Genomic DNA, 21,541 nt, shown 5'->3' with positions numbered 1-21,541 from the left:
CACCAGATTATCAGGAAATGTCACCTCTTCCTGGTGACATTTCGTGTCTACCTCTCTAAGACAGTCCAATAACAGTCTGTGGTTTCTTGGTGGCTCAGTGGTCAAGAACCCACCTGCCAATGCAGGAGACCCAGGTTCGATTCCTTGGTTGGGAAGATCCCCTGGAGGAGGAAATGGCAACCCACTACAGTATTCCTGCCTGGAGAATTCTGTGGACAGAGGAGCCTGGTAGGCTCAAAGAGTCAGACATGACTTGGCAACTAAACAACAACAAACAATTTATGCACACAGATCTTTTTCCTTTTTTTTTTAAAGACTTTTTTTTAAAATATGGACCAGTTTTAAAAGTCTTTATTGAATTTGTTATTGTTTCTGTTTTATGTTTTGGTTTTTTGGCTGTGAGGCATGTGGGATCTTCGCGCCCACACCCCCTGCACTGGAAGGTGCCATCTCAATCACAGGACCACCAGGGGAGTCCCCTGATCTTTTTCTTAAAGTGCTTTCCATCTAACTCTGCTTGGGTTAATCTTTCACAGCCTCAGATAAGTTTAGGAGAGAATTCCGTTTGCCTTAACATTCCAATGGAAACAGTAACAGACTTTATTTTGGGGGGTTCCAAAATCACTACAGATGGTGACTGCAGCCATGAAATTAAAAGACACTTGCTCCTTGGAAGAAAAGTTATGACCAACCTAGACAGCATATTAAAAAGCAGAAACATTACTTTGCCAACAAAGTTCAGTCTATTCAAAGCTATGGTTTTTCCAGTAGTCATGTATGGATGTGAGAGTTGGACTATAAAGAAAGCTGAGTGCTGAAGAATTGATGCTTTTGAACTGTGGTGTTGGAGAAGACTCTTGAGAGTCCCTTGGACTGCAAGGAGATCCAACCAGTCCATCCTAAAGGAGATCAGTCCTGAATATTCATTGGAAGGACGGATGATGAAGCTGAAACTGCAATACTTTGGCCACCTGAAGAACTGATTCACTGGAAGACCCTGATGCTGGGAAAGATTGAAGGTGGAAGGAGAAGGGGACGACAGAGGATAAGATGGTTGGATGGCATTACCGACTTGATGGACTTGAGTTTGAACTAGCTCCGGGAGTTGGTGATGGACAGGGAAGACTGGCGTGCTGCAGTCCATGGGGTCACAGAGTCAGACACTGAGTAACTGAACTGAACTAATGTTCCAAACTTACGTCAGTCTAACTTGGAAAATGATTTAGTGTTCTTTATCAAAATTATGATTTCTAGTAATGGAAAACTTTTGTTTGAAATCCAGTTCTAAAACTTGCAAATTAGGAAAGTTCGATAATAGCAGAATAAAAGATTCTTTAAGTAAAGGTGATGATATTTATATATGCTAAGTTTCTAACATCCTCCCTATATATCCAGCACTCAGAGAGTTCCTCATTACAGTTCTGCTATACTAAAATATTTTCTAGCCACAGCCATCCGTAATGAAGATGTGGTTTCACTTCTTGGTCTTCCTGCTGCACAGTAGATGTTGGGATGGATGAAGATGACCTGACTTTGCATCATACATTTAATACATAGATACTTGTAAATAACATATTGTTGACTGAATTATATTTTAAATGCATAAAAAAGTCTGTTAATTAAAGGGATTCTATAAATTTATCCTTTTATAATGAAAAGGCTTTCTGCAATGTAAACAACTGTTCATTTACTTATTCAAATAAGTACTTACTCATTTCTGCCAGTTTCTGTTGAAATTTGGATTCCCCTGGGAGATGTTTACTGCAGATTTAAAAATTCAAAATATTTCATATGTATATGTATAAATGAAAAACTCCAATTTCCAAAAACTATGGCATTTTCAATGACTATTTATGCTCTTACTTTAGTAAATAGCTTTTACTGTCAAAGGATTATAAATCAAACATCTGAAATACAAATGTCATAAATTTATGAGCCTGGATATGTTATCAGTGGTTCTTATAAAATAGGGTAGCATTTTTCAAGAGTGAGCATTTTAAAATCTAATGTTAATCAAAGCTCACAAAATTCTATCCATGGCATTGTAAAGCCCGATTAGATTTGTAAACATCTGATATTTTCAATGAATTTCAGTAGATTTATGTGGTGCTTTTTTAACTTTGGGATGCAGTCACATCTTTTATTTTGAGCAAGCCTCATAATTTCCAAAATAAAACTGGCGTGAGAGAGACTGGCAGAAGCCAGGGCCAGAGCAGCCACTCTGGGTCCTCCCGACGACCAGCTCAGCTACTGACACACGTGCTAATACTGTCCCTACCTTCCATCTGCTTCATCAGATCCTTCGATGTCAAAGCGCAGTTTTTTCAGTGGTTTAGGAGGGTTGCTTCCTTCAGCACTTCTTTTGAGCACACGGTCACTGTTACACACCATTTGATTTATTTTCTGGAACTTCTCTGAAGTCTACAAATTATAGAATTCTTTATTTTAGATCATTTTGTAGTTAACAACCCCAAATTATAAGTTTGAGGTGGATCAAAAATCAGGCAGAGGTAATATCTGCATTTAACTTCCTGCTTTTTTGGACCAAACGGGAGATATGAAAAATGTTAAAATCAGTCTAACTGCACCTAACTCTGCCCCAATAAATACCCGCTCTTCTCACACCCTCCTGTATCTTCCCAACAACTCTGACTACTACTCCAAAAGTCCTGGTTTCTCATTTTCAGAACTTACTCATGCACAAAACCAGGGCTATTTCTCAGAAGCATGCAAAGCTGGAAGAGCTTTTTGGAACCTTGTTTTTTTTTTTTTTAAGCATAGCATAACTGGAGCAAATGTAACAAGAATTCAATAAGAGGTGTCTAGTGATTAATAATTTTGGACTCACTTTATGAATATTATGCTGACAAGTCATACAGCTTATAAATTTGAAATCATCATTGATGTAGTATTTGTTGATATTCCTAACTCTTAAAAGGTTTAAAATAAAATATTAAATATATGAAAAACTCAAAGCATTTGAGTCCTTCCAAGTACTATTAGAGGTAATTAGATATACGTATCTCCTGAGGAAGAATCCTTTCACAGTAAAGAAAACTTTGGTAAAAAATGCTAAAGAGGGCACAATACCTTATTTTATCCAAAGGACAAACACATGGAAAAACTGTGTCTCATCTATTTCAGAACCAGAGTGAGGTGATTATCTCAGTGATGTGTATTAACATGTTTATTTGGATTCTAGAATGAAATCAGACTTTCCAATAGAAATTAAATCTGATTTGACACTGAGGATTAGCTTTGCTAATTATGCAAAGCTAATTTTCATTAGCTAATTTACCAAAAATTAAATGAACTAAGTTTCCAAAAAATTAAATGCAAAACCAGATTTTGATGGAAAATATATTTAGAGCCCATGTACAACAGGATAGAAATGAAATTCTGTACACCTATTAAATGGATTTCCAGTTATCAGCTTTAAAATATGGAAGTATGTATAACCTTCTTTCAACTCTTTCAGAGGTTATGGCAAGCAAAACAGTTTGAACACCACTACTCTATACTTAATCTGGATCCAATCCTATTTATGTGGCCCACATCACCTTTGTGAAGCCTGACAGCTGTAGCTTGTGTTGAGCTAAATGTCATCGCATTTACTATTTGTAACACACATGTTAACATTTGGTTTTTTAGTATACAACATGTATCTCTCTCTAGTTATTTCATTGGGGGCAGGGCTTAGGCAGACGCTAGAATGGCCTCACTGTCTCCTCGAATGTGGGGCTGGATCTAGTGTTGTCCTGCTTCTGACAAAATAATGCAGCAAAAGTGATGGCAAGTCACTTCCAATATGACAAGAAGACTGACTTCAATTTTGCTTATCTCCCTCTTCCCTCCCTCCTCTCTGTTGTGAGTAGCCCGCCACCCGAGGGAGAAGCCCAGGTGTTAAGGAACTGATGTTGGCTTGAGCCAACAGCCATTGAGGATCAGCCAACAGCCATACAAGTGAGTCTGAGTGAGAAAGGTGGTCCTCCAGGTGAGCCTGGAGATAACTGCAGATTCAGCTGACATGCTGACTGCAGCCTCGTACAGCCAGACCCTGGACCCGGCTGAGCCAGGCCTGCTCAATGACCCACAAGGAATGAGGTTAAAAAAGGTTTAAATGCCTAAGTCTGGGGGTGGTTTGTTATGCAGCAATAAATAACAAATATAGGTGGGGGTGGTAGGAAGAAACATTCAGTAACGCTCACTGAACACAGGACTGTGAATTAGTGACACTGGGAAAGGCCAGTTAGAGCAGTGGGCTCCCAGACTAGGATAACCCTTTCAAGGCTTAACTTTCCCCTGGACTCCTCTGCAACAAAGACCATCACATAGTCTGTCACTTACCCTGGGGCATGTAACCAATTCCTAATCAATTTACCAGGGAAGAATACCCTAGAAGTTGGAGAGGAAGGAAAAGCAAAAGTGTGTATACATACAGAAGGGACCAGGAGGTACTGGCTGGTGACAAGAGGACGTGGTGACCACATTTTGGAGTATTTTAAATCATACTCTCAATGAGTGAAATTCAAAGCCACTTTTTAAAACATTCCTTTGAGACTATATAATGCACATATATATTTGCATGTATATACATTAATGTATACACACATATAATTTCAAAGGTGTTTAAAAAGCAGTTTTGAAATGCACCAATTATGAATTTGATTTAAAATTAAACCTGATTTGAAAATAAATCTGATATATATCTTCTAAATTTTATGCAACATGCTTGAATGAGGTACTTGAATAGCAGCATTTATAAATTCAATTACAGAAAATTTCAAATTCTTTTATAATTATGGTATCATGCTATTGTAATTCACAGAAAAAATACTCACCCCAAATGATTCACCGATTGATACTAAGATTCTGTCAAGTTAATATAAAATACAAATTAGTAATGCAAATCATACACAATTATGCAGAGATGAACATACACACGTCATTCTGAACTCACAGGAAGACCAAATCAAAGCTTTCCTCTACCCCTAGAACCACGGATGAATTATACTCATTAAAGGCTAATTTTGGTAGTGCTAGTCTAGTCACACACTGAGCTGGTTCCGTAGATTTTTAAAGCAAGAACTGCACGTCTACAAGAATATATTTTGCCATTGCTTACAAGGAAAGAGGGTAAAAGAAAATTTTAAGTTTACCCATACTTAATTCTTCATAAATCAATGAGTAAAGAAGCAATTCAAATTTTTTTCACATTTTCTCATTAAAAATGCAAGTTATATTTGGTAAAACTGTATAAGTGATAATCCAAATTCTATTAGGATCTATACTGACATATGGTAAAGGTTATTTAACATGTGGGCTTCCCAGGTGTCTCAGTGATAAAGAATCCATCTGCCAATGCAGGAGATGTAGGTTAGATCTGTGGGTTGGGAAGATCTTCTGGAGAAGGAAACAGCAATCCACTATAGTATACTTGTCTGGGAAATCCCATGAACAGAGGAGCGTGGTGAGCTACAGTCCATAGCATCACAAAACAGTCGGACATGACTTAGCGACTAAAACAACATTTAACACATATCCTAGAATCATAAATCTCTTAGTTTGTCCCTGTTTGAATCATATAATTTATGCACTTGATAATAAAGCTGAAGAACAGCATTAGCCTGATATGACAAAGATTTGATCTTATGCACATGGAATCAATAGATATATGGATTTTATTGTTCTCCAATTCTTTGATAAGTAGCCATCATTCTATATGATTTACCAAAATATGGTGAATAAGGAGAGTGTTAAGATGCTCTCTTAATAGCTGATCAGGATTTTCAGAATGTGACTTTTTTGCTAAAGGACTCCAACCCAGAAGTGAATTAACTAAGATCAGCAAGTAGCTAACATTATCAGCATAATATGGGTTAATTATCATAATTAAAAATTTACTTAAGTATACATTTTCCTGTAGCAATGTATAAATTAAACATGGTGTGTACCTCAGCAGCTTAGAATGTAAGTTGTAGATATTAGTACATAGATACTCAACCATAAAAACACCAAATATACAGAAAATAACACAGGGGCACATGAGAGCATTTATATCATTTGCCAGTTATTTTCTACTTTTTCTTTCACTGTACAGTTTGAAATTTTTATGAGTGTGCATTGCTTATATAAGTAAACACACTACACTAATGTTTTCATAGGATTAATATATCCCCTTCTTCCTGTTTGTTTTTCTTGCCCATTAAGTGCAACTGTATGGGCTAACAATTTTTGAGATGAGACTATATTAACTTTACTAATTAATCTGCCTCCACTATTCAAATAAAGTCAGTTTCAAATAGCCCATGATAGCATATAATAAGTCAGCTGAAGTACTTCAAAGCCAGAGAGCATCCACTGTTGAATGTGTAAGATAACATAATGATTTGTAGGTGCACAGAGCCTTTCATCTGAGAATTTAAAACAGCTTCACACTCATCATTTACCTGAGCCACAGCAGCCTTCTGAAGCAGAGACCTGCCCAAGGTAATACAAAGAGGCCGCAGGCAGAAGTAGGGATAGACTTCTAAAGACTTCATTTACCATCATCTACATTTAATCAGTCATCTACATTTTCATAAGCAAGATGAACAGATCCACAGAAAGAGTTCACAGGACATTCAATAAACTCTAGAATAAAAATTCTTAAAAGGAATCTACTTTGTTTAGCAGGGTGGCTACTTAAAAAACTGAGAGTGATCTGAAACTTAGGATCAAACTAGTACTCGGATTGTTTACAAAAGACCCAAGACACCAGGAAAGTTGATGACTAAATTTGCAAAGCCATCTAAGTAAACAGATTATCTCGCCCCCAACACCCCCGATTTTTATTTTTATCATATCACTTAATATAAATTAGGAAATTAGGGACTAGCTTGTAGTAAATGAAGAAAGCTTAATGGTTTTATGCTTGGATAAAAAAAAAACACCCTCTCATTCTTTACCGCTTTCCTAAAAAGAAAACACAAACCTTGATCTTGGAGTCATTTTTGTTGGTGTAGGCAGACCTTCTGAAATTTTATATGGATTCTTTAGGGGTGATATATAGATGTTCCCCCCAGGAATCCGTAAAGGTGAACTAGAAAACTTGTAAGGGCTTCGAGGAATGTGAGGAATCGGTGACAAGGTAGGGGGCTACAGCAAAAACAAAAGCAGGAGATTACTTAACATTTTAGTGAGATCCACTGCTTTATAAGTAGATTTGCCCAAATAAAGGATGCCTTCAACATACCCTGGTGGAAGCGTACTGCAAAATATTTGTTTTCAGTCTCTGCATGAAGACTGAATTATAAAATACAATAATGGAATCATACTCCTCTTCTCTGATCAAAACACGTTTGAATGTCTGAGGAAGAAGAGCAAAAATACTTGTTAAATGAATTTGGGAATTTATCTCTTTAGAGTTTCTATTTTAATAGTTCATGATACTTTTTAACAGTAAAAAGATGCATTACTTTATAGGAAAAAAACAATCTAAAGAAGCCATTTTAGGTTTGGATTATAGCTGTTCTATTGTAAGTGAAAAGTCATACATATATACAGTATGTGTTTTATATATATATAAAAGTTTAAAGTTTATTACAAATATTCTGCTTATTGGCACAATACAGTGTTTCCTATTTATTTGATAATACAAATTAAAACATATGAACATTAAAGTGACAAATGAACATTAAAGTGTTAGCTTCCCAGTTAATTTTAATTACAAATAATTAACTAATAATATGAAAATAACAAGTGGACATGTAAATTTACACAAATTTACAGTCAGAACATATGGTACCATTACTGACTAAAGTTACCCACGTTACAGATATGGACATATTTTGAAAACTCTTACCATGGAAAATTACCTACCTCCTGAACAGCATGAGGAAGGTCTTTGTATGCTGTGACAATGATTTTGAATTTAAGGTCTATATTCTTCACTTTGCATATGCCATACATGGAACACATCATAATCTAGTAAATAAATGTGATACAAAAACAGTCAGGCTTTTGTTACATGGTTGTGCTCAGAGGATGAGATGGTTGGATGGCGTCACCGACTCAGTGGATACGATGAGTCTGAGTAAACTCCGGGAGTTGTGATGGATAGGGAGGCCTGGCGTGCTGCAGTCCATGGGGTTGCAAAGAGTCGGACACGACTGAGCGACTGAACTGAACTGTGCTCTAAAATGCACTGTTATCTTTCTTTTAGTTAATAAAAAAAAAGGGAAATTTAATCTCCTACAGAATTATCTTTTCCTCTCCTGAGCTCATTTGGCACTGTTTTAGATCAACTATTCTTATGTCTCATGATTTTTCCACACTAAATTAATTGTAGTTTACAACAACACAGAAAACACCTATGATAAAGTTTCTTCAGTGGTTTTTGCAATGAGAGCTGTCATGTCATTAAATAAGTAAATACTGAAATAGTCTCAAACTCTAAAGCTCTCATTTGTAAAAAATACACCAAAAATATAAAGGGTAGACAGTAAGCAAATATATGTTAACTAAATTGATGTAGCTTCTCATTTGAATCCAAACTTTTCTTAAGAAATCAGTACATAGCTAACAAGTAAGCAGGAGAAGAGAAGTGCATAATTTCCCTACCTGGTCCAAATGCCTGTCTCTCATGAGTTCATACTCATTTTGCAGTGTGTGCTGGAAAAGGGTCCAGATGATATGCTCGAGTTCTGGGTGGTCAGACAGAAGGCGTGCACACAGGGTATTCAGTCGAAGATATGCCAGTCGATACACTGGAAAAATAAGGGGAATTAATCACATTCACTCTTAATTTTGTATCACAGGTAGATATTTTCAAAACATTAAACTATTATAACGAAATGCTGTTAAATAGCATTTAACATTAACTTCATTTCTCCCACTATTTTCCTTATGATTTTTAGTCTTAGGACTGTCCTACACACATAGAAGCCAAAACAGTACTTTGCTGAAACTACTATTCAGCAAAAATAATTCTTTTGCTGAATTATTATAGGATAAAGTTGAGGCAGAGGTGAAAATTAGAGGAAGAAAGATCCTAAGATATTGTGAAATTAGACAACCCAAATATGGTTTGTTTCAGTTTCATTGGTAATCACTCATCACAGATGTTGAATATTCTATCAATATTCAAGAGAGTAATTCTTTTTTAAAATAACAGAATTTCCAAACTCTCTTAATTTTTTCAATCCTGAAAATTGAAAAAAAATAGTCTTTTATATTTCTCTATAAAAATGCTAGACTTGTAGATTACCTAAGTGGTAATATGACTGTGATATTAAATATATTGAGCAAATTTATTTAAAAATACTACTGGAACACAGGTTGGAGAAAAGCAATCCACAAAACTGAATTTTCCTCCATCTGGTTTAAATGTACCTGTCAAAGACTTGCATAAAATAATCAGAATTTTTTAGTTAATAATTTATCCCACTGGTCTTCAACTTTGGCTTACATCAGACTTGCACTGAGGACTTGATAAAAAAAGGATTTTTTCCTCATCCTACTAGAGTCTGATTGAATAGTTCTAGCATTGGGGCTCAAACAAAAATTCTCCTTTCTGCAACTTATCAAGTGAGGTGGATTCTGCTGGCTGGGGACCACACTTTGGAACCACTGCTCTAATTTAAGGACTTATACCATGCCTATAAAGCTCAGTATATTCACTTTATTCAAGTCAGAAAGAAGATTTATCACAGAAGAATCTGGCCTTCTACCTTTCTTCAAAGAGTTTCAAGTGGGTGTGCACCTGCATGTACATGCACAGACACCCAAACGACCTTCCCACCCCATCACACACAATCAGAAAATGCTGTACAACCTGGTCGCCAGGAAATGCATCTGCATTAGGCCACAGCCCATTGTATAATCTCAACTTACACACCTCAACAGAAGAAGTAATGTCAGGGGCAAATATTTCCAAGCATAAATTTTAAAGCATAACAGTAAGCAGCAACAATAACATCTGACACTTTTTGAGTGCTCACTATGTGCTAGACACTGTTGGAAGCATTTTATGTATTCATTCATTTAATTATCTCAAAATTCAAATAAGGTAGGTTATTATTATTTTATGGATGAGGAAACTGAGGCATAGAGCTTTTAAAGTGACTTGCCCAAAGTCATATCTAGTAAGCCGAAGAGTAAGATTTGAATCCAGTCAGCCTCGTTTCAGAGTCCATGCTCTTGAAAGTAATCATCTACTAACCTTTTTTGTAAAAGAGTGAAAGGGAGGTAGATTTCAATGGCTTCTGAGTCTGGAAGGCTGAGGTTGCTTGTGCCTCTGAATTTGGAGTAGAATTTACACGTGGAGTTGACCCTTTTTTCTTTGGGGATCTTACAGGAGAAAGATACCTAGATGTATTCAAAGGAAAAGTCTTCATGTGAAATTTTCTCAGAATTTCTCTTTCACAGATACACAAACACACATAGCTGTACACATGCATCCAAACACATCCTGTCTATTTAATCTACTGTTTTATACCAAAGTCCTATTTAAATACAAGTTGGAAAAGAGAGCTTAAGAGGAAAACTAAGCTTGTTGTTATCATTTCTAACCCTATTTTAATAAATGGCCTTTCCTGGAAATTACTGCCTTATTGAAAAAATAGCTATATATGTTTGTATGTTCAATTTTAATAATTAAAGTGGGATTGAGATAATAAAAATGACTCCAGCTTAAAAGAACAAGCCATTGATATTAAAATATCAATTTCTCTGATTCTTCTCTTAAAAATCTTTCACTGATAACTATGGTTCATTAACATAAGACTTAAGTAACACAGACATACATCCTGCTAAATTATATAGTACAGAATTATATGAATTAATATTTCAGGTAACATTATCAAGGCAGGTCTACACACATACACTAAACATGTGAGGCATAAATCGAGACAGAGATATAAGTACATACTAACTCTCAGTTTCTGACCTAACACTGCTCTGTGTTGCCCTTTATTTGAGAGGATAGTCCAGGTCTACCTTCTAATTCTGTTTTAGTATCAGATGGTAAAAGAATCCACCTGCAATGTGGGAGACCTGGGTTCGATCCCTGGGTTAGGAAGATCCCCTGGAGGAGGGCATGGCAACCCACTCCAGTATTCTTGCCTGGAGAAGCCCATGGACAGAGGAGTCTGGCAGGCTAGAGTCCATGGGGTCGCAAAGAGTCAGACATGACTGAGTGACTCAGTACAGCTGAGAAATAATTCTGAGCAGGAAGTAGGATTTGTACCTTACTCTGGATATTTCTACTACATGTAATATATTAACTAGAACACTAGAAAAAGGGAACCAGTATCACGATTTTATAAGTACCAGGAGTCTAGTCTATCACCCTCGAATTTACCTTCAATTCACTAGCAATACTGTACACTGACTTAACTTGGGTAGAAGTTAGTCTCCCTCAAATTCCAGGTGAAAATATTACCTGCTGGATAATAGGTAATAATCAGACGGTAAAGTGTCTGCCTACAATGCGGGAGACCCGGGTTCAATCCCTGGGTCAGGAAGATCTCCTGGAGAAGGAAATGGCAACCCACTCCAGTATTCTTGCCTGGAAAATCCTATGGACAGAGAAGCCTGGTAGGCTACAGTCCATGGCGTCACAAGGAGTCGGACGTGACTGAGCGACTTCACTTTCACTTTCAAGCAGGATAATACTTACTTTGCTTCCTGAATCTCAGACTTAAGAAGGCCAAAGTAGAGCTCTTCATTTCACCATTTTTTCCATCTCAAGAAATGGCTCTGTATTACAACCAGTTTCTTAAGTCAAAAACTTAGGAGATGTTTTAAATTTTTTCCTTTCCCAATCTTCAAATCCAATGGAAAAGAAAGTTCTCCCTCTAGAAACATACCCCAGACATTTTCCATTTCTTTGTATCTCTACTGACGTATCTTCAGTTCAGTTCAGTTCAGTCACTCAGTTGTGTCCGACTCTTTGCAACCCCATGAATCGCAGCACGCCAGGCATCCTTGTCCATCACCAACTCCCGGATTTTACTCAAACTCATGTCCATCGAGTCAGTGATGCCATGCAGCCATCTTATCCTCTGTCGCCCCTTCTCCTCCTGTCCCCAATCCCTCCCAGCATCACTTCCAGTGAGTCAACTCTTCACATGAGGTGGCCAAAGTATTGGAGTTTCAGCTTCAGCATCAGTCCTTACAATGAATACCCAGGACTGATCTCCTTTAGGACTGACATTTCTTAGACCAATTCATTTATTTACATCTCTCATTTGGACTATTGAAATTGTCTCCAAACTGGGTCTTTCTACTTTCTTCCTTGTCCTGTTCTTTTCTCTCCTCTTACCCCATCTGTACTTCAAATGGCAGCCAGAAAGTGGCCCTTTAAAAATACAAATTACAGCAAGCTGCCCCTCTGCTTAAAACCTTAATGCTTTCCCACAGCCTTTTAAAATCTGAACTCCTCTCTGCGGCTGATGAGACTCTACAAGGTCTAGCCGCAGTCTGCCTTTCCAGCCTCATCTTGTACCACTCTCCTCTTGTTTGCTTTGGGGTTTCTTTCTATTCCTAAGACCAGGTAAGTTTGATCACCCAGGGACACTGCACTCATTGTCTGCTCTGCCTGGAATGCACACCATACAGATTTTGGCAGGCCAGCATCCATTTGTTCTTGAAGTCTCAGGTCGAATATCATTTCAATAGAGAAAGCTTCCCTAAACATTCTATCACTCTCTCAGCTCCTCACTTTCACATCATTCTGTTTATTTCCATTACAGAACTTATTATACACTAAGGTGACCTTAAATATTAGTTTCCTTGTTCACTGTTTATTTCCTTTCTTCAGAATGTAAGTTCTGTGAAGGAAAGGACCTAATCCATCTTACATGCCTTTGTATTCTCAGTGCCTAAAATGCTTCCTGGCACCCAATAGTCAACTGCTTATTGAATTAAAGAAAAATATAAGGCTTGTCATACTCATATTTACGTATTACCTAGCAAGCTAAGTTATACATGAAGGCAGAGGTTTCACACACTAGAAATACTCTGGATACAAATTAGCATGGAAATGGCACCTCTGGAAAACAGCCCCTGCACGCGTCATAGAGCTGTGTAATGTCAATTCTTGCACAGAACTAAACAGAAACATAACATTACACACATTCCTGTGAAAGGCAATGCAGCTGGAATGTTTCAGAGCATGGGCTTTGGGGTCAGACTGCTCAGATCTGATTTCTGTTGGCTTTTGGTAAGTTACCTTATTTCCCTAATTCCTTTTTCATAGATAATGAAGGCTGATACAGTGTCTATTACCTTACGGGGCTGTTTGGTAATTCTCAAGCACTGAGTGAGCCTTCAAAAAAGGTTAGCAATCGCACTGTTCTTCTAGCACGTCACGAGGCACTCATCAACCACTTTAGTTTCCTGTTTGCACCGCTACTCCCTATGCCCATCCTAGGGTGGTTTCAGTCGCTCAGTTGTGTCCGACTCTTTGCGACCCCATGGACTGTAGCCCGCCAGACTCCTCTGTCCATGGGGTTTCCCAGGCAAGAATACTGGAGTGGGCTGCCAGTTTCTTCTACAGGGGATCCCATGCCCATCCTATGCTTCACTACGAAGGCACTGAGCTGCACTTCTGGAAAAATGTTTCCTGCTTTCCTGACTGTTGTACTTTGGGGTTCATGCTCTTTCTGTCTCCTCCGTCCTCTCCCTTCTCTCTGGTTTCCATGTTGAAATCCTAGTCTACCTTTGAGGACTATCTAAATCGTCATCCCTGCATGAAAACTGTCCTCATGACCCTAAACTGGAGTGATTTCAGTAGTACTCTGTACCGCTGTATATGGCCTTTCTTTGGGTCATGTATCATATATTTCTGATTCTTGAAAGCAGGAACAATATCTTATGTAAAATTCTATTCTGTTATGCTTTTGCATACCAGCTTGTATCACACTATGCTCAGAATCCTTTTGTAAGCTGAATGGACAACAAGAGATTTCACTCACATATCTGCTGCAGTGTGATTATTCTGGAGAGGAAGGTTGAGAGTACAGGCAGGTTCAAAGTGATCACCTGGTCCTTCTCGGTCCTTTGCTTGTTTAATAAGATCAAATAAAGGTGAATCCTACATGAAACAAGATGACATTAAAACAACACTGGTAAGCATGACCTTCTTATGTATGTATCAAAATCATATTATTTGACATGGTGAGCATTATTAATATAGTCGTAATTGACAATGGCAATTCTGAAGTCAGAATAAGGTTCTTGTTTCCATTTTGAAAATGACTGCCAATTTTTTACTATGCACAAAATAGAGAATTAGGAATATGTATAACTTCAAATGCTTATATTAGAAAAGAAATTAAAAGTTAGAGAAAGAGATACAGAAAAGACCCAAAGAAAGTAGAAGGAAGAAAATAATAGAGATATGAGCAGGATTTAATGAAACTGAAAACAAAGATAAAATACATGGTCTGATAAACAAAGCTAATAACTGCTTCTTTGAAAGAACTAATAAAATTTTAAAAATTCCAGCCAGACTGAGAAAGGAAGAGACAGATAAAGAATATTAGGAACAAAAATGGGGCCACCATTACAAAGATCAGAAAGATAACAGGGGACAGTTATAAATAATTTTATGTCAATAAACTGGAAAATGTAGACCAAGGGGAAAGTTCCACAAAAATAAAAATTAACAAAACTCAATAAGAAACAAACCTCAATAGTCCTATAAAGTATTAAAGAATTTGAAATGATAATTAGAAGTCTCCCCATAAAGAAAACATTCAAGTACCTCTGGTTTTACCAGTAAATTCTACCAAACATTCAAGGAATAGATAATTCCGCTTTTATTTCAACTCTTCTGAGAATGGAAAAAGTAAGAACATTTTCTCTCTGATATTTGAGGCCAGTACAACATTGATACTAAAAATTGTCAAGGACATTACAAAAAGAAAAGTTATAGCCCATTCTCACTCATAAATGGAAATATAAAAATTCTAAAATTAGCAATCCAAATCAGCAGTGTTAAAAAGAGAGTATGTCATTTACCAAGAAGTTTATCCAGGTTGCAAGATTAGCTCAATGTCAGAAAATCTATAATGCAATGCCCCGTACTAATAAATCTAAGGGGAAAAATATTGTCAAAATCAATGCAGAAAAAGCTCTCATTTAAAAATCCAATGTTAAAAAAGAAGAAAAGTCTTAAGAAATCAGGAACAGAAGGGTACTCCTAATTTGATAAATGGCATCTACAAATAAACAAAAAACCCACAGCAAACATCATGTGTAATGGTGAAACATTAAAAGCATTCCCCTTAAAAAATCGGAGATAAGAGAAGGATGTCCCATTATCACGCTTTCTATTCAGTATTATACTTGAGGTTCCAGTCAGTTCAAAAGATAAAGAAAAGAAACTAAAGATCAAAAGACCAGGAAGGAAAAAAGAACAAAAATACCATTATTCACACATGATTTATGTCAATAAGGTAGCTCAGTGGTAAAGAATCCGCCTGCCATTGCAGGAGATGCGGGTTCAATCCCTGGGCCAGGAAGATCCCCTGGAGGATGAAATGGCAACCCACTCCAGTATTATTGCCTGGAGAATCCCATGGACAGAGGAACCTGGCAGGCTATAGTCCATGGGGTCAGGAAAGAGTTGGACACAGCTCAGCGACTAAATAAAAACAACAAAGAAAACTCAAAAGGATCTATAGAGAAATTATTAGAATGAGAGAGATTAGCAAGGTCTCAGTACTGCTGTAAAACCAATACAAAATATATTTCTATATACCAAGCAAGAAGTTTAATTAAGCATAATTTAAAAATCATTTATAAAAATGTAAGACCAGCAGTAAGAGCCATTAAAATGATTGATTCAAAAATTGTAACTTTCTGGAGGTGACACCTTGCAAGACCATAAAACCTGGAGCCATACTTATTTCACTCTTTTAGTGCTCGAACTAAGAAAGAAAGGAAAACAGACAAATTGCCAAGATGCTAGGTTTATATAAAAAAGAAAAGTGGTGCAGCTGTAAATAAAAATGCAGAAGACGGTAGAAGGTAGATTTTGTGAAAATATGAAGATGTCTATTCAATAAGATGTGTTTTAGCTAACCATTTGAAAAAAAGGCTATTATACTTTCTCAATATATAAAAATTCAATTACTTACATTAAAAAACAAAATTGAAGAAGTATTAGAAATACAAAAGAATATCTTTATAACTTCTTTTTTAAAATCTTTTTTCACCTTTACTGACGTATAATTGACAAAAACCATATATATTTAAGGTGTACTATGTGATGGTTTCATACAAACACACATTGTGAAATAATCACCACAATCAAGCTAGTTAGCATTCATTACCTCCAGAGTTACCTTTTATTCTCTTTGCATCCCTTCCTCTCCTTCTTTATAATTTCTTGATAAGGAAGGGCCTTTCTAGGTTTGACCAAAACCCAGAAGTCATAAAGAAAAACATGAAACAACCCGACTACATAAAGCCTGAAAACCTCTGTGTGACTAAAACAGCAATAAACTAAGGTAAACAAAATCTTTAAAAAGTAAACAATACTGATTTATTCTACAACCACCATAATGTATCGTACTAATTCCCACTGTCAAGTCATTCTTTCCTATATTCATTAGGGGCACTCTGAAGTGCAATCTCAATAATGGCTTTCATCTGAGTAAAGTAAGGCTAACAATGAAAACCAGCTAATGCATGTATGTCAGAGTCAGTGTTTTACATTTTCTAGTCATTGATGAACTGAATATCTTTTCATATGGGATGAATCCACATATATTCAGCAGGAGTGGCCTTATCCCATTCTTTTCTCAAACAAAGACCTTTCAGAAGACCTTGAGACTCACAGAGATATGCAAGTAAACTTGAGCCTTTAATAGGACATAGGTATGTGGCTGACAGGCATTTTATTTTCTCTTCAAATATGGTTTAAACCCAAAGATGGTTTACCTGGTTGAATTATCACAATAGGATTATACCAAAGTGAATTCTTCTTCTAAGAATGCAGGTGCCCTTCTGCTCACCAACAGTCTTCATGTTTCACCCAAGTATCACTTTTATTACTCCATCTCTCCAACCCAACTGATTCAGAGGAGTACAGATATAGAGAATGAAGTATGCCATGAGAATAATAATAAGTATGGCGCAATTCACAGAAGCACAGACTCTGGAGTCACACCATAGGTGTTCAAGTCTTGACCACATACTGGCTGGCTGACCTAGGAGAGAGTCGCTTTACCTTGTTATGATTCACTTTTCTGTCCTGTAAAGTGGAGATACTAATGACAATAATGCCTAGTTATCATGCATCCATCCACCCATTGTTTGCCATATGTCTATTCTGTAACAGGTGCTATATTAGGAAGTAGGAACATAACAGTAAGCAATCCTCTAGTTGTTAGCTACTGATAGGGTCACTTCAGAGGCATGTGTCCTCTTCTGCCTTACTCAACATGTTCATCTGAAATAAACTTTAATCATCTTCTACCACAAAAACCTCCCACTCCTATCCAGTTTTCCCCATATCATTATCACTTTTATACAGTTGTCCAAAGCAAAAAGATATCACCTACATTATTCTTTCTCTCACTCTCCACTGGAATCCAATCCACAAAAGTTATATTGGTTCAAACGTTAAAATATATCCCAAGTCTAACTTCTTCTCCAGGTGGGACTTTTAGAGAGTTATTAAAATCCCAGTGCCAAGCATATAGTGGACACTCAATATATATTTCTAGAATGTTATATGACAAAACCCTATCATGGGTTTAATTAAATACAGCAAAGCACAAAGACGAAAGTGGATGATAGGATTTGCTTTCTAATTGATAACTAAATATCAACTGTAGCAGTTGGTTTCCAAGATAACCCCATTAATTCTTGCTACTGGGTATTCACACCCTTGTACACTGTACCTGGGTTAGTCTGTGTGGTCCATGGCATGCAGCAGAAGTGATGGCATACCAGGTCTGAGATTAACTTATAAAAAACCTGCAGTTTCCATCTTAGGTTCTCTCTCACGGATCTCTTTGTGCTCTAGGGGAAAGCAGCTGCCATGGAGCAAGCAACCCTACAGGGAAGTCTACATGGCCAACAAATGAAGCCTCTGGCCAACAACAAGTGAAGGAATGAAGGCTACTAACAGCCATGTGAGTGAACTTGGGGTGGATTCTCCAACTCCAGGAAAGACCAAACCCAACGGCAGCCTTGGTTGATAATTTGAACAACTCTCCTGAAAGAACTGGAGCCAAAACTACATAGCTAAACCATTCCCAGATTCCTGACTTTCAGAAATTACACGCGAAGTAAATCATTAGTTCTTTTATTAAACTGTTAAGCTGTGGGATAATTTCTTACATAGCAATGGATAACTAATACAGAATCTGACTTTTTTAATCTAAAGAAAATACTTAATGGAATATTTAACTTTTGAAAATGTATGTATAATTGTATCTATAGCACTGCTTGCATTCATGATTCAGAAGTTTACTCTTGGGTTTCAGGCAAGATGTTTTATGTCATTGCTAACCTACTTAAATTAACTCTTAGCATAATCACTCTCTGGACATTTCACTCCATTTTGCCACTTAATCATGTGAAGGAAACCAGATTCTCCCTGTCAGCAAGATTAGTATAAATCCTACTTAATAAGTAATATGGATAGAAAAAGTAGAAGTTGTAAGTCTATTCTACATGATCTTTCATATTAACATACATCTAAAGCAAGAGTGAACGTCTCCAGAGAGTAAAGGATTTCAAGGCTATCAGGTCAAGATATTCCTAAAAGAGATTCTGATTATCCAAGTAAGTACAAGGTCTCCAGTGCTAGTAGAAAAGTTAACAATAGGGGAAGTGGAAGACAGGAATTGCTATTGTTTTCTGGGCATTTTAAGAAATATTATTGGCCCTACATTACAGGAAATGTTTTTGTACTATCCTAAGCCAAATCATTATAAGGTCATTTTAACTTGCAAAAGGAAATTAGAATACAAAACAAAATTGTGGGCAGGCCTTGACCTGACAGTTCTTTCCCATTTAACTTCACTACTTCTTTAACACTAATATTTTTCAGTATTCTTTTGCTAATATATATGCTGGCTGAGCCACAATCATGACTTTGGTTCTATCTCTGCTTACTCCTAAATCTATTAATACATTTCTGACTAAAACTACACTTTCAAACTCCAGATCCAGTGCTTTCAACTAGACACCTCAGATCTCCACATATATATGTGGCAAGTATCTCAAATGCTAACATGTTCAAATATTAACATGAACGTATTACCTTCATCACCAATCAGCTAAGACTTCTTCAATATCCTCTTTGGTTAACTGTTATCAATCACCTAATTACCCACAGAACAAGTCTTAGAATTACCCTCAGGGCCATCCCTGCACTTATCCTTTGATTCATGCTTTTAATTTTAACATATTTACACCTTCATATTTAAAACTGGTTTCTTGTAGATAGCAAAGAACTGGGTCTTGTTTTTTATCCATTCTGAGAATCTCTGCCTTTTAATTAGAGTTTGGACTATTTACATTTAATGTAGTCATTGACATGGTTAGTTTAAATTCTACATCTGTTTGTCCCATCTGTTCTTTATTGCCTTTTGACAAACATGCAAAAGCAAATCAATGGAAAAGGAATGAACCTTCACCTAAATCTCAAACTTTGTAAAAATAAACTGGAAACGGATGACCTAAATATTAAGTGTGAAGCTATAAAACTTTCAAAGCATAGGGGAAAGCCTTGGAGATCTAGAGTCCTTAAGACTTGACAACAAAAGCATGATCCATAAAATAAAAAACTGATAAACAGCACTTTCATCAAAATTTAAAATTTTTGCCTTGAGAAAGACCACATGAAGAGAAGAGTCTATAGAAACTTTGAGAAACACTTTATAAGCCACATATCCAACAAAAGACTAGAATCTAGAATATATAAAGAACTCTCAATGGTAAAAAACAAACAAACAAAAAACCCCACAAACGATTCAATTAGAAAATGGGTAAAGATGTGAAGAGATACTTCACCAGAGAGAAAACACAGATCACAAGTAAACAAAAAGATATTCAACACCATTAGCCATCATCCTGATGGGCAATGTAAATTATAACATCAATGAGCTATCCTTACATGATCAGAATGGCTAAAAGAAAATTAAAACAATACCAAAAAATGGCAAGGATGCAAAGAAACTGGATCACCCATGTATTGTTGATGGCAATTCAAAATGGTACAACTGCTCTGGAAAATATCTGGCAGTCCATACAACACAATAATTATATGACTTTGCAATTGCACTCTTTTGAGTATTTATCCAAAACAGTGAAAACTCATATGTTTATATAAAACCTGTACACAAATGTTTATGGCAGCCTTACTTGTAATAGTCAAAAAGTAGAATCAGCAAAAATATTCTCTAATATGTCTACAGTTAAAGAAATTGCAGTACATTCATACTATGAAATATTAGCAATAAAGAAGTATGAACTATTGATACAGATAATATCTTAAATGAATCTCCAGAGAATCTGGCTGAGAAGAAAGATAATCCTATTTGATTCCATTTATATAACATTTTGAAACAAGAAAAATTTTAGAAATAAAGGACAGATTAATAATGGCCAGGGGTTAGGGCAGGTATAGTCAGGCTGGAGAAATAGGAATATAGTTCCTCATGTGATGGAACTGTTCAGTTTCTTGTCTGTGAGGGTGATTGTGTGAATCAGCACATTGTCCCCAGACAGGCTGCCAGGTATCTCTTAGTTGAGGACATTATGGTAAGTGAAATAAATCAGACAAAGACAAATATACTCAGTCTTCCATATCAGGGGGTGTGGAACCTGTGGATACAGACGGCTGATTGGGCTATGCCATTTTGGGACTTGAGCATCCACAGATTTTGGTATCTGCAGGAGTACTGGAGCCAATCCCTTGCAGACAGCAAGGGTCGACTCTACAGTACAATCTCACTTATATGTGGACTAAAAAAAAGAGCTCACAGACACAGAGAACAGATTGAGGGTTGCCAGAGGCAGGGGGTGGGCAAAAAGGGGGAAAGAGTTCAAAAAGTAAAAACTTCTAGTTATAAAATAGTCATGATAGAAGATACAGCAGGGTGACTATAGTTAATAACACTGTAGTGCATATTTGAAAGTTGCTAAAAGAGTAAATCTTAAAAGTTCTTACCACAAGAAAAAAATTCTAACTACATATGGTAATGAGTGACTTACTGTGAGTGACCATTTCACAATATATACAAATATTGAATCATTACGTTATACACCTGAAACTAAAATACTGTGATAGGTCAACTGTATCTCAATTAAAAAACATTTTTTAATCTGGAAAATTATAAACAGCTGATTAGAATAGTAGAGTTATATCATCTGTTCACTTTTAAGCTTTTTCTATTTCTCTTATTATTGCTAAGAACCTTAATATCTCCCCTACATTATAAATAAAAAATGTATTCCTAAAAAACCTTAAACCTCACAGAATGATATCCCATGTGTTTAGAAAGTAGCAGAGTTTAGTCAGAGAAAATTGAAG

General features: G+C 36.5%; 1 protein-coding gene across 3 annotated transcripts in view; it reads right to left on the bottom strand.

Moving 5' to 3' along the window:
- RB1 (RB transcriptional corepressor 1) overlaps positions 1 to 21,541 on the bottom strand; it is a 119,684-nt gene that overhangs the window by 4,114 nt on the left and 94,029 nt on the right. For all 3 annotated transcript variants that reach the window (XM_070471245.1, XM_020876523.2, XM_020876524.2), the window contains 9 exons: positions 13,959 to 14,077; positions 10,202 to 10,347; positions 8,602 to 8,747; positions 7,861 to 7,965; positions 7,235 to 7,348; positions 6,974 to 7,137; positions 4,842 to 4,872; positions 2,279 to 2,421; positions 1,712 to 1,761 (listed from right to left, as the gene is read on the bottom strand). In XM_070471245.1, coding sequence (XP_070327346.1) covers positions 1,712 to 1,761; positions 2,279 to 2,421; positions 4,842 to 4,872; positions 6,974 to 7,137; positions 7,235 to 7,348; positions 7,861 to 7,965; positions 8,602 to 8,747; positions 10,202 to 10,347; positions 13,959 to 14,077 — 1,018 coding nt within the window. The remainder of the gene's footprint in view (positions 1 to 1,711; positions 1,762 to 2,278; positions 2,422 to 4,841; positions 4,873 to 6,973; positions 7,138 to 7,234; positions 7,349 to 7,860; positions 7,966 to 8,601; positions 8,748 to 10,201; positions 10,348 to 13,958; positions 14,078 to 21,541) is intronic.

The sequence above is a fragment of the Odocoileus virginianus genome, chromosome 8 (assembly GCF_023699985.2).
Source record: "Odocoileus virginianus isolate 20LAN1187 ecotype Illinois chromosome 8, Ovbor_1.2, whole genome shotgun sequence".
NCBI lineage: Eukaryota > Metazoa > Chordata > Mammalia > Artiodactyla > Cervidae > Odocoileus > Odocoileus virginianus.
This window is presented reverse-complemented; position numbering and strand designations above follow the sequence as displayed.